Raw genomic sequence first — 14,855 nt, forward strand, 5'->3', positions numbered from 1 at the left:
AAGACGAGGCTGGGGAGTTTCTGATGCGTGTACATGTCTGACTGGGTAGTTTTAGTTTGAACAAAATTTTAAATGACCAATAAGTCTTTTTTGAGTTCCACAACTCGGGTTCGAGCATGCTGCCAGTCTGAGGACTCTTTTCGACTAGCTCATCACAACAGTGCAATAATTCCTTCCTGATTAAAAAGTGACGAAAAAGACCCTACTTCCAGGGGCAAAATTGGAATCTCACAAAAGGAGATTAAATTGAATTAAATAATTAAAAATATGGTTGGGGATGTTATAGTGTCAACAACCAAAAAAAATTTCCAAGTATGCTCCAAAACCTTTATGAGCTTTATCAAAATACAAGCTAATAAGGTATTGAGTGTGAAGCCCAAAACTTTACATCACTTCTCCCACTTGGGCAAACACTCACTATTTTGCTACTTTAATATAGTGCACCAATAACCTTATGATTAGAAACATTGTGACAAATTGGTGTAAAAGAACTTTCAAGGCTTACTCCTAATGTACTTCACAGTATAAGCCTAAATGCACAAAACTGTCAAGAAATTTCCAGCAATGATATGTGATTATTTGAATTTAACATAATTAATTTATAAGTCGGATTAGTATCAAATTTCATGAAAACAAACTGAAGGCATTAATCTTCATACATCAAAATTAGTGAGTCGTTTTATAGCTAATTAAAAAAATCTAAAATTGACCTAGAAGGTTATGCAGAAAATCTGCCAGCACATACTTTTCCTAAGCACAGATCACTTATAAAATTCTCACAAATAACCTACACATCCAATAAACACAAAATTTTGTAGCATTCAAGAAGATACGTATATTCTCAACGTACCAAAATTTCAGGCCATTCAACAATCTTTATACATAGTGCATAAACTGTCAGGAAAATTCCTGTGCATTTGTTTCAACTTTATAAATTCACCAAAAATTCAATTCTCAACATATTTTCATGAAATCAGCGCCTTCAGAAACCTTAGAAAATCATCATTCTTGCTTAATTTTTTCATTAGTTAATTAGAATTACAACTTCACCCTAACAGACGACATGTTAGCATTGTTCAAAACAAAATAAATTGTCAAGTATAAATTTATGAATGCTTGCAATATACACCTCAAAATTTAATTATCCTTATGCATTCTAAACATACAACATTAAGTTCCATGTAGGTGCAAAAAAATTAACACCATATCACAAAGGTAAAATATAAAATATCTCTTTATCAAGTTTAAACACTTTGAGCAATCAAAAGATCGTTTGTGTCTTGAGTATTTTGTATATTGCAATGTGCCACTTTTGATTCAAAACAAAATTAGTGAGACTTAATCCAAAGTGCAATTTGATCCATGCAACCCATTCAATTAAGAAATAACAGTAATACGATGTCCTTAAAACATGATATAAGCTTCATATTGCATGACCTTTTCTTCAAATTGTAATAAAAATTTATCCAAAATTTGCTATGCAAAAGCCCAAGTTTTATATAGGTGATCATTCAAAATATTATCCTTCCTTGGGTATTTAGATCATCTTTCCTAATAATGAGCTTGAATTCTATATAACATGACATATAATTAGACGTCGATAAAATTGAGAATTAAAAAACTGCGATGCAATATGCATGGCAATAAATTGAGATGCTCCTTAAATGCAAAACATCTGCAAATTAATACTTGTAATGCACGTAGACTTATATTCACAAAACAAATTTCTTAGATTCAAAACTAAAACTCTCAACTATAATAGTAATCATGCCCCAAACACATGCAGCAACACACCAAAATTATTACAGACCTTACAAAACAGCCAATTTAGTTTATGATGAACACAACCTTATGGATTAATCCAATTTTACATGATTCAGTCCATTAAATACGGATTAATACTTTTAACGTGTGGATCATTCCAACTGTACATGGTTTAATCCAAATCACCTACGAATGAATCCTTTTACATGTGAAGTTGCATTGATGCTACAAAACGTTCATTTAAATGCGTACAAAAGGCAACCAAGTCTCAAACATGTCCATATGTAAATAAACAATATAGCCAAGTAAGAAAGTTCCGAAGTAGCTCAAGTTTCCCTTAATGTGATCAACCAAAATTATCTTTCCTTGAGTCATGAAATTAACTTTATGACTATTTAAGATTACTATGAATAAATTATCATCAAGAACTCAAACATGTGAGATTTATCAAAACCGATAAATAGGACATGCATCATGTTACAATCCATATAACAAAAACAAAACCGTATATGCGCCTAATGGAGTTAAGGTTCATTGTGACATTCCGAAAAAAATTTAAGCACACAAACATACTTGAATAAGTTGTCCCATAATGTTAAAATATCTGTATATTATTGATTCACACTTGTGGGTTGAAAATCAAACATGTTTTTAGTGATCACCAAAAGAATTCATATATGAATTCATTTCATAGGTTAAATCCCCACTCTGTGGATAAAGAGAAATTCCTATTAATTCACATATGTTGTCTTTTGCATCACCCCACCATGAATATACATGGATAAACTATCCCCAAAATCTTTACTTAAATACGTTAATTTATATTTGTGGATGTAAATTACCATATTCCAAAATCTCAGACAATAAACTGCATAAACTTCGTGTACAAGAAAACTCACATCTGTGGATGTAGAGAAGACTTGTAGTCTATGCAGTCTGCTATCTGGATTGTTCCATCATATTGTTATCAATTTGTACAATTCCCATATGTGGATGGAGAATAATACAGAAGGCTACTAATATAGATGCAATTATTGACCAAATTATCGAGTTTAAAACCTTCTCATACAAACTGAGCAGCTGTGGCACACTCAGTTTCCATAACAGATTCCAAATCATTGATCAAAAGTCCTTTATCTTTATAGCATGATCAAGCAGTAATAACTTTATGCCCTTGATCATACCTTAGCAAATAAGATACGCAATTTATTTAATCAAAAGGTTAAAACATGGATATTAAATCATGTTATAGGTCTTCCACAAGTTGCCAATTCTTTATTATGATAAAATTGATTAATAAGGATTAATTCCTACAAGTCCAAAGTAATAGCAACATGTCCGTGATAACTTAAGCCAACAACATGATATGCCTCAAAACACGATGAATCCTTTAAAGAAACTCCACCCATTTGTCACGGCAAGGGGGATGGGCTAGGGCAGCCACTATTCACGTGAATAGTGGATGCCCTTGCAAAAAGCAATGTGTGTTTCCACCCATTGCGAGGGCAAAGGGCAATTACTATTCATTTTTTTTTTTTTCACCTCAATAATTAATTTGGACAATATTTTCGAATAAGATTTTCGGGTTCTTACGTGTCAATACTATTTATATCTCATAATCGGATAAAATTTTCAGATAAGATTTTTTGTTTCAAATTTCAGATACATTTCAAAATTCAAATTTCAGATAAATTTCAAATTTCGGATGAATTTCAACTTTCAAATTTCAGATAAAATTTTCACCCTCTAAAATCGCACCACGTGTAATCTTTATCTGTCCAAAATTTTCTATAAAACCAGAGGCTCAGCTCATATATCTCACACCACATCTTCTCTATATTTTCATTTCTCAGAGTTTAGAATTCATACTCCATTCTCACTGAATGACATGAGTAGGATCTTGGAGAGCCAAGAGCGAGAAACTAGAGAAAGAAGGCATAGATGAGCTGAAGGAAAAAGGGTGCCGAGAGAACTAGATCAACAAATTGTCATAGCAGTGGCTTTGCTTGATGAAAAAAACCAAAGATGTCGTGGTTCACGAGAAGTACGTGGCCCAAATGTGGACAAACATATGCATTCTTAGGGTAAGAATCTTCTGGAAAATTATTTTATCCCAACTTCTTTGTACTCTGATGTTGATTTTCGAAGGCGATATAGAATACAACCCCATTTGTTCAATAAAGTCATGCATGATATTTGCAATTATGATGAATACTTTGTTCAAAAGTGTGATGTTGCTGGGGTTTTGAGACTTCTTCCCGAGCAAAAGATTATAGCTGTTATACGAATGCTAGCGCATGGTTCATCTGCTGATCAGGTGGATGAGATTGCCCGAATGGAGAAGCCCACTACTTTGGAGAGCTTGGTAAAATTTTGTGATGCAGTCGAAACTCTATACACCAGAGACTACCTGCGCAGACCTACGCCCAGGGACCTCCAAAGAATTCTACAAAAGCTAAAGCTCGATGATTTTCAAGAATGATTGGTAGCATCGACTGCATGCACTGGTAATGGAAGAATTGCCCAACTACCTGGCAAAGAGATTATGGAAATAGGACAGGCAAAAAAGTATCATCCCTGAAGCTGTTGCTAGATTTGATACATGGGTTTGGCATGCCTTCTTTGGAGTGGACGGCTCTCAAAATGACTTGAACGTGCTGGGTCAATCCCCGGTGTTCAACGATGTTTTGAGAGGTGAAGCCCTGAATATCACCTATGAAATCAATAATACTATATACCAGAATGGGTATTACCTAGCAGATGGCATCTACCCAAGGTGGACTGCATTTGTGAAATCTATTCTGCATCCCCGATCCGTGAAGCAAAAATTATTTTTTGCTTATCGAGAGGGTTACAAAAAAGATGTGGAGATGTGTTTTGGTATCCTCCAAGCCCGGTGGCTTATTATTAGGAGTGCGGCGCGCTTGTTCGATTGAAGAGGTGCTCATGAGCATAATGATGACTTGCATCATCCTTCATAATATGATTGTGGAGGATGAGTATGATACGATGCTGCAGAGGTCTACGAACCGGAATCCCATGAACACGACCTTGACACGAATTTATGAAAGGCCCATGGGGCTAAGTGGAGAACCATTGGAGCATGAACCGTTGGTTAGGGACGGCCGTTTCATGACCCGTATAATTGATCGATATACGGAGATGCAACCGTCTTATATTCATGAACGACGTCAAGTTGACTTGATGGAGCATTTATGGGCGGTGAAAGGCAATGACAGTGAATGAAGTGAAGTGAAGTTTTATTTTTAGTTATGCTTTGGTTGTGGTTTTTTTTATTTATGATTTGGTTGTGGTTTTTTTTATTTATGCTTTGGTTGTGGTTTTTTTTTTTAATGCTTTGGTTGTGGTGTGTTTTGTTTTTTATGTTTGGTTTCATGTATGGAATTTTTTGAATAAAAAGAAGTTTTATTGAATGCTTTCTTTATTCACTCAAATAAAACCAACACAATTAATTAAGAATTACTACTAATTAAATGAAATACATGAATTACAACAATTTTTTAAAACAAAACATTAAAAAAAAGTTAACTAACTTAATGGTTTTGATCATTTAACCAATCTGTGTTGCTAGGTCCATCGTCTCGAAAAAGTCTTCTTCTCATAACATCCCTTGTTCTAGCTTCCAAAATTGTTTTGTTTCAGGAAACATATGGCTTGTATCCATGGCCATGGTTGCCCTCTCGTCTTCTTGGGCTTTCAAGTCTATTTCAATTCTCATGGCGCTTTGCCTTGCAATTTCCTCCAAAAATTTAGATGTATTATTGCTAGAATTACTCCCTCTCTTCGCCTTCGCCTCCTTTCTCCCAATAGGCCTCGGCTCCTTTTGGATGGGTGAGTCTTGACTCATCGGGGAATCCATAGGCGAATCCGATGCCGGTGAATCGTGGAGTGGTATCTCGTTCAACACAATGGTTGGACACGTTGGAATAATTCAGAATCTTTGACAATTCTTCACCACCTCCCAACATTGGTCATGGTTGAAAACTTTTTTGCCTTACCTAATAGTACAAAACCACATTTGTGCTTGCATAATCTATATATAAAATAAAATAAATGGAAATGCAAAAAACATTTACAAATTGTTTAGAAATGCAAGAAACATTACAAATTATTGGAAATGCAAGAATTATTAAAAAAAATTGGAAATACAAGAAATATTAACAAAATATTGAAAATGCAAGAAATATTAACAAAATATTGGAAATGCAAGAAACATATATATATATATATATATATTAGGACATTAAACTTAATAAAATGTAAATTACAAACTATTTACCTCGCTACTAAGATTTTCCCCGCTTCTATGGTTGTCTCTCGCTTTTGTCAAGGCATCTCTCTATTTTCCCTACTCTTTATTGAGAATTTTCCACCTACTAGACAATGTCATTTCCGTACCGGTCGACCCCGGAACTCTTTCACAAAATTCGACGTGAATTTTTTTTCACATATGACAAAATTTCATCTTATTGCTTGACACGGGACAATGACTAATTTGGACCCAATACTCACACAACAAAACATCTTTCATGGTGCTACATGCCCCTCCGGTTTCGATAGAAGAAGCCATAAAGATGATAAATAAAAATACAATTTGAAAGAGAATAAAATGTTGAGTAAAGAGTGAATAATATTAAAAGTAGAAGAAAATGTATGAGGATTGGTGTTGAAAGTGATGGGTATTGGTAGGTATTTATAGAAGAAAAAAAAAAATTTTGTTTTTTATAAAAAATTTTGAATTTTTTTTCATAATTTTATAGCCAAAAAAAGGACAGCCATTGGATTAGAGGAGAGAAGTAGATCGGAGCACCCAGACGAAAACACGTGTCTTCTAACTGTTGGAAACGAGCAAGGCTAACGTCAATGCAAGTCGAGTGAGACCTGCCTTCGAGCCAGCCCGTCTTTGTGGGTCCCACATCCAACCCGGGCAAAAGTGGCCAATTGAAATTGGTTTTTTGCTTGGCCTCCCCCCAGCCTCAGGCTTGGCTTGATCACTGGAGTTGCTCTTACGGAGAAAATCTTTATCCTTATTTTAATAGCATATTTGGCTCTCAAGTATTCAACTCAATTTAAAATGCAATGAAAACTGCATGCATAACCTAACCAACATTAGTGCCTCCTTTAATTCACTATTTAATTGTTTTAATTCGTATAGTGACTAACTTGTTCCCTCAAATCCATATTAACTATAACAGACCTTTGTCTTCATATCAGTTTTCAATCACTATTATCTATATATGACAATGTCAAAAGTAAGTCACACACTACGGTAACCCAACATGTTTCCCTAAAATGCCAAACAATTCAAAAGGTAACACAACTGTATGCAATTAACTCACATTAGAGAAAGAGACGTCATACCCAGCCGTAAGTATGAAAGCTTTGTCAAAATCAGCAAAAGAGAAAGAAAACGCGCAGCAGCCCAATTAATCAAAGTGCCACCCAATTGCAGTGGCATAGGTGAGCGATTTCATCTATTTCATCTTTATGCTTTATTACGAACAAAACCATCCACAAGGTTGCAAAAGCCAATTTAAGAGGGCAGCGGGAACTTTATGTGATCAACCTTTGCAACACAAAATCGCACATCTGTCACGCCAAAGTCGTACACCGCTAGCAACATCAAATAAGGTGGGCGATTTCTTTTTGGTTCTAAAACATGCAGCCTATGCTCTGATACCACATGTAAACTATAATGACTACACATGATAAAACACACATCAAGAATATATAAGAGCACATTTCCTTAATATGATCCCTTCAGACACCCATTCTAGATGAGGTGAATTCTTTTGTGCGGGTTGGCTTGATCGGTTGAGCAGGGGTACTTTCATTTATATGCATCTTCCTAAGAGTCTTGCCCATCAAGAAATTCTTAAGAAGTTCTTATTGCATTAGGTTTATAACTTCTAATCCACAATTAAGATAGGAATCCTTCTAGCTCTTAATTGATATCAAGTTAGAATTCTTTGATGATTATAAAGCCACACTTTAATGAGATAGACATCTATATGTCTAACAACAGACTCACAAATTTTGATTATCATTGGAAGGTTCATTGGAGTGGTGAATAAATTAAGGTATTAATTATAATGGTTGCCTTTGGATTTTGTGTTAATATACTTGGATATGAGTTTGGAGATTGTGCAATAAATTGAGTCCTTTTCGCATGCATACGATTAGTTGGCTAGTATGCACAAAATTGCAAGTATTAAGTCGTTTAGGTGAAAGTGTGCAAAGTAAAATTTTTTTTTTTTTTAGTACGAGAGATTGGGGAAAGAGGGTTTACATAAATATTCATTGGGTGTTTGGGAGTTTGGAATCTCTGTCCACATGGGTGGAGGTGAAAGAGCTCCACCAACTGAGCTATACCCCAAGACTATAAAGTAAATTCTTTAAGAGTCTGTTAGGCAGTGTTTTTAAAATGGCTAAAAAAGCCCTACTCTCTAGACTTTTTTCTTCACTAATTTTTCTCATAAATCTATATATATAAAGTAAAAGGTAGAGAATGGTGAAACATTTAAAATACGTCATCGGTTAATTCAAACATTAAGAATTGAAATTATTAATTAAATAAGGATAATATGGTAAATTAATAATTTTTTTTATTAAAAAAAATTAAAAACAAAATAAGATAATATGTCCTACTTTTATGGGACATAACTACTCATATTATATTTTCTTCATTCTAAATAAAAAAAACCAATTGGCACATGCATAAGCGTGTGTCAAGGGGCTAATTATACATAACGATTTAATCTACCCCACCATTATATTCCTAGGAATTATATCCAATATGATGTTACCACGGTAATATCTATTAAGACCAAATGAAGGCACTTACCTCTTCTCAGTCTTGCTCTACACTTACAAAGGTGACGAGTTTCCATGAAACCATGTGTTGAATGGGGACACTCTACTTGACAAGAAACCTCAAAGAAGGCCAAGGCAGGACAAGGGAGCGAGGGCTGAAGCTTGGGCTGCAGTTGGGCTTGGGCAATTGATTTTTTAAGTGACTTTGATGTTATTTTGTGAGTGTTACTAACAAAATATTAGAAAAGACGAACTCTTTTTTAATAGGAAAAAGAATTCGTGATAAACTATCTTCTTCAAATTTAGCCCTGAATTCCCAAATATAACTTCTCTATTCTTCTACTCCTCTTTTATCTCCATTGCAACTGCTTTACTCCTCTACTTATGTTTTCTTCTTGTTCTCCCCCCCGTCCCACCCCTCATTATTCCCATTCTTTTCTTTGTGCCTTGCAATAGAGAAATTAGTATAATATGTAGAGTTTGTTTTCTAATTTGTGTAGGGATATATTTATATCTTCACTATTTCAGTCACTTGGTTTGGTTTTGTTTGATTTTTGTAGCTGCACTTGAAACGAGCTCTAGGTTGCCTACATATCATTTTGATGGAATCAAGCCAACTCGTAGTTCATTTTTGGTGATGAAAATTTGGAAGGAATTTGTGGTTCTTGGAATAGTTTGGATATGGAAAAGTGTTTGAGGTGAATTTGGTCAAAGTAAACTAGGGAATCTATTTGGACTTGTGGGTTGCATCTAGATTGCCCACATACTCTTGAAGGGATAAAACCTTATGTACTTCGAATTTGGGTGATTATGAATGGAAATTGATTTAATTTGTGGGAATTTAGGAATGAATTTTTTTGGCTAAATTTGAGTTAATTTCTTGCTCCAATATTTTTGGTTCATTTTAATATTAATTAAGCTAGCATTACTTCAATTTAGTGGGAATTATGGTCCCTTATTTTAGTGAGAAATTATGGTATCTCTACACTTTTTCATTTATTTTTAAGACTTTTGGCTTCTGGTTTTCCCACCCTATTAATTTAGGAGTGATCCTATGAGCCTAAATAGCACCTCTCTTCTCATCATTTCTATCATCTCATCATTATCATCCTTCTTCACTTATCTCATATCCTCTTATTCCTCATACAATCTCAAGAAAATCTCATGAGTTTTTTGCTAGCCAAAGAAATGTGTTCTTATTGTGGAGCTTTGGACTCATCCTTCTTGTGCATATAGGTTTGAGTCATACAACGATTCAATTGGGTGATTGTATACGGGAGGAAACAAGTCAATAGATATGTTGCTTCACCAGTTCATGGGCTTTGCCAGACCGTAGTGCGCTTAAATCTCCTTAAAGAGAGCCTAATATCCGCGCTTCAGCCTAATTGTCTCTGTTTCTTGGATGAGAAAATAATTATAATTTTTTTTTTTTCATAATTAAAATTTTTACAAATTTATAAATTCTTGTATTTATAAAAAAACCCAAGCACTATTTAAACATAGAAACACACCCAAAATCAACCCCAAAAAATAATGGGTTTTGATAATTTTTTATATGTTTAAATTACTTGGGTTTTTTTATAATTTCAACCCCCATTTTGGGTGTTTTAGTGAAACTCCCAATTTTCCCAGCAAATGCTAATTGGGTTTGATCTTGTCGATTGTTTACCAATTGAGAAACTATTGCTGAGAACTTGAAATTTATTGGACGTCTATGTTGTAGCTTTGCCTCAATTTGGAATTGCTTTGTATTGAAACTCTCTGCCTCTGTCGTTCCCCTGCTTGCAAGCGTAACATGCTAATAGCCTTGTCAACGGCAGTCCCCCTAAAACTGAAAAATAGTTATCAACTACCCCCAGCTTTTCAATTGCAACGAGCTTGCATTTCAAGTGATCAAGAACAGTTATCCCTGCACCCGAGGTCCTCGTCTAAATAAACTATCAATCTAGGATGCAGGAACAGTACGGGATGCAGTTCATAAATATTAAAAATAAAATAAAATAAAAAGCTCAATTGTGCTAATAATATGTTTCTTGAACGAACTCAATATGATATTATGCTATTACACTCTGCTTTAAAGTATCATATACTATCATTATAAACAATTTTTGCAAAAAAAACATATCAAAAGTCTTGTCCTAATTTGAATGGAGGAATCAGCTTAAAAGAACTAGAATCTAAAACTGGTTCTCTTATACAAAACACGTGTAAAGAAATAAGATTCAATTTGGGTCTGAGTGTATAAGGGATGCAGTTGCCTTCTCGATGTTCCTCCCAGATGTTAAAGAGGATACTCCTGAAATTTGAAATGATGAAAATGAGGAAGGAGCTGGGGCTGAGGCTGCAGCAGTGGACAGAGCACTGATATTACTGCTCACATTCATGTCTGTTCCACTAGTAGGCAAGTCAATGGCAGCCCTCGGGGCAGGGGGTTTCTCAATATCTGTAATTCCTTCCAGCATCTGTACAACTTTTCCCATCATTGGCCTATGAGATGGTTGTTCATGTATGCACCAGAAGGTCACCTGAATTGCTCTCGTCACTTGATCCATATCAACATCTTGGTCGACTAGCCTTTTATCGACAATTCCCTTGATGTTACCCTTCTCAAATTCCTCAAAAGCCCATAAGGAGAACTTCTTCCTATTTGTCTCCTCAGAAACTTCAAAATTCCTTCTCCCACTCACTATCTCTAGCAAAACCATACCATAACTGTAAACATCAGATTTGGAAGTTATTGGAAGATTTGCTAGCCATTCAGGTGCCAAATACCCTCTAGTCCCTCTAACACTCGTCAAGGTTCGATACCTATGGTCTTTTGGATTAACGAGCTTTGCGAGGCCAAAATCTGACACTTTGGCATTGAAATTCTCATCTATGAGAATGTTTTCTGGCTTTATATCACAATGCACAATGCAGTCTCGGCACTCCTCATGAAGGTATGTGATCCCCCTTGCAGTCCCTAGGGCAATGTTGAACCGAGACTCCCAATTCAACAACTTTCCCGACTGCTCTACTGTTGCAAACAGGAAATCATCAAGGGACCCATTTTTCATGAACTCATATACCAAAAGCCTATGGCGCCCCTCAGAGCAAAAACCAATCAGCCTCACCAGATTCAAATGGTGGGTGCTACTAATGGTTGCAACCTCCATCCTAAATTGTTTCTCCCCTTGCTCAATCCCCTCAAGTTGCTTAACTGCAACAACAGTTCTATTAGCAAGAATGCCCTTATAAACAGCCCCAAATCCTCCTTCCCCAAGCTTCTCCTTGAATCCCTTAGTTGAGCGCTGGAGCTCCTTATACACGAACTGAACTGGTGCACCAGAAGCATACTCAAGAAGTGCATATTGAGCGGACAATCCACCAAAGTTGGGACTGTTCCTGCAAAACCACCACCACAAACCGCCCTCCAATGCCATCAAACCCAAAAGGCTGGCAACAACCACAACAACCACAATCCAGGCGTGCAACTTCCAATCCTTTTTCTTGCCAGCACTCTCCAAGTGAAGACGAAGGATTTGGAATCACCGGCCCACAAACCTTGATATATGAACTGCTGGACATAGCTGGACTATGATAGCCACTAAGATAACCAGGTGTCTTGTAGTAACATAGCCCTGTGCCATCAGACAAAGATGTCGAAGCATCACAAGCAGTATTTACAAGACAATTCAACCTGCAAGCTGATATACCCACAAAGAAAATCTGTGATTCCGTCTCGGGAGGGTACGTCAAGAACCGAGTATGAACAAGGTCCAACATAGTCACACTCTGAGGACAATCCTCAATCTCCATCTTCCTTTTACATCCTTTCCTGCTATCCTTCGAATCAACTAGCTCAAAATTCTGCGACATACAACCACACACCGGATTGGAATTATTATAACTACAAACTCCCATGTCCCCGCAGTACCCGAAAACCTCACACTGATCAGTAACAGCTGCCCATCTCTCAGTTATAGTCCCACTACCTCTAGTGGAGCTATAAATTCTCAAATTCCCATCACCCCTAGCTTCAAGAACCTCAAAATATCACCAGCTTCAGCATAGTCACTACTATAAGCAACAATGACCGCAGTGGCCAAGCGTGGATCAGAGATTGACAAAATACCAATTGACTGCAATCCTAAACTAGGTGAAGTCAAATTGGCATTAACAGAAGAATTCAATCCTTCGTTCCAATACGTAATACTATTGTTCCAAAGAAGAGTAAGGTTCCCATTCTTAACAAGCTTAAAAGAATACAACCCAGATCGCAAAACCTTACTCACAGTGAAGTTCTGCGACGGCACGATCGAATCGGTCGGGTTCTCGAAGCTGGACCAGACCGAAACGGTGCCGTTGAGGAGCACCAAGTCGCCCGAATCGTCAAGCTGGGCGGAGGAGACGCCGCGGGCGGCGGTATTGGAGTCCCAGAGAATAGTGCCGGAGCCGTTGACGAGGCGGAGAGTGCCGGAGGAGAGGAATTGAAGGGTGCCACCGGAGTCAACGGCAGCTCCATCGCCGGCGGACCATACGGGGATGCCGCCGGAGTAGAAAATGGCGGCGATGAAGGATGGGGGCGAAGTGGGGGGGTCAGAGGGAAGGAAGCCGAAGGAGAAGGTGGCATTTGGGGAGGACCAGGTCTTGTTTGGGTTGGAGGCGGAGAGAGTGTAGCCCGGTGAGATTGTGGTGGCGGCTGATATGGTGGTGATGGCGGCGGCAGAGAAGAGACAGGGGATCAAGAGAAGAAAAGAGAATAGGGTCATTTTCGTTATTTGGATTGCTGTGTTAGATTTGATGGCTGGGTTTCTGAGTTTTAAGGAGGAAGGAGAGAGTGGGGAGATTGGTCTGGTTTGGAAAATGGATGGAAGGAAGACTTTGACTGTCAAATGGGACGTGGGGTAGGGGGTCATTCACCCCCTTGATTGACTGGTGCTCAGATCTGCTGTGTTGCCTCCAAACTAGTCTATACACATGACAGAATACAAACGCTGTTAAAGGGTCCTGATTGTATTTTTTATTTCGATTTTATTAAAAGAATTTTTTTTTAGCAATCACCCTAAATTATAGACGTTGTTTTACTTTACTTTCTGAATTTTCAATTTGGTTTTGAGCCCCATAATCTTTCACCACGTGTCAATATACCCATTTTCATCAAATTTGTTAACTGCTTCGTAAAATTCATAGGCGTTTTTATCACTTCAAGTTAGGATTTAATTTCACCAACTTAAACCCTAATTGAGTCATCCCATTTTAACCAATGAAGGCCCCATTTTCACTTCTTCATTTTTTAATCCATTCAAAATATGATTGAAACAAACAAGTGGTCGAGACAATTAGGATTTAAGTTTGTCAAACCAAATTCTAATTTGAATTGATATAAATTATCCTAAATTTGACGGAAGGAATTAACAAACTTAACGGAATGGGGCATATGACATGCTTTGAAAGACTAGAAGGTCTCAAAACCAAAGAAAGTTCAAAGGGCAAAGTGGAACAAGGTCTATAGGAGAGGCGACGTTGATAAAATTTTCTCCTACAAAAATATTTGGATGGGTTAATGGCGTTAGGATTGATTAAATGGAAAGACAGATGTCACAATCATAAGTAGGGAACAGGGATGGGATAGGAACATTAGGAGACAGAGGATCATAACTGAATTGTTAGAACAGTGGACCCGACACACTTCTGTTCCTCTCCCCCATTTCTTGGACATTTATGTCCTTTAGAGTACAAACAAATTCACTGTTTCTATTTTTCTTTGAGTATTATTTTTGACCTAGAAACTTGAGTAGATTATTTTTGACTTCTAGAAAGTTAAAGTAATAGAGTTGATATTTTTTTGGGTCGAAAATTTTGGAGTTGACCTATTCAAAACAACTGGTGTCATTTTATCAAGGTGCGTGTCGTATGGGTTTTAGGTAAATAAATAGTCTAGAAATAATATAGAAAGCATGCAATTCGTAAGCGTGTGACTCTGTGAGTTGGTCTTTATGCAAAATTATGTTCAAGTTCCATGTTCAATGCTTGATATAGTGACCATTTGACTATACGATAGAGCCCCGACTCAAATTTGGTATCAGAATCAAGTTTAGCCAATTAATAGTATAATTATAATAATAAATTACCTTGAGGATAAACTCATCAATACATCTTATTGAAACCAACTCTGTCAAATTTTTCTTTAGGCAACACCACATAGTACATTACTTCTATAAATAATAGAACCTAATAAGATTTTTTTGTACCTGCACAATAGGGTTAAAATCACT

General features: G+C 36.6%; 1 protein-coding gene and 1 pseudogene across 1 annotated transcript; both read right to left on the reverse strand.

Annotated features, from left to right (window-relative positions):
* Positions 1-10,611: 10,611 nt before the first annotated feature.
* LOC103336072 (G-type lectin S-receptor-like serine/threonine-protein kinase At1g34300) lies at positions 10,612-12,471 on the reverse strand. The gene has a single exon (XM_008239109.2). It carries the CDS (start codon positions 12,018-12,020, stop codon positions 10,821-10,823), a length of 1,200 nt encoding a protein of 399 aa, XP_008237331.2. The 5' UTR covers positions 12,021-12,471; the 3' UTR covers positions 10,612-10,820.
* Positions 12,472-12,593: 122 nt separating this feature from the next.
* Positions 12,594-13,349, reverse strand: LOC148915756 (G-type lectin S-receptor-like serine/threonine-protein kinase At1g34300 pseudogene; annotated as a pseudogene).
* Between the last annotated feature and the right edge of the window lie 1,506 nt (positions 13,350-14,855).

This window comes from Prunus mume, linkage group LG6 (genome assembly GCF_029339155.1).
Source record: "Prunus mume cultivar Tortuosa linkage group LG6, ASM2933915v1, whole genome shotgun sequence".
Classification (NCBI taxonomy): Eukaryota; Viridiplantae; Streptophyta; class Magnoliopsida; order Rosales; family Rosaceae; genus Prunus; species Prunus mume.

Bases quoted from the DNA above. Each gene is read 5' to 3' on its own strand.
- LOC103336072 (XM_008239109.2), bottom strand. From the start codon at position 12,020: ATGGCATTGGAGGGCGGTTTGTGGTGGTGGTTTTGCAGGAACAGTCCC.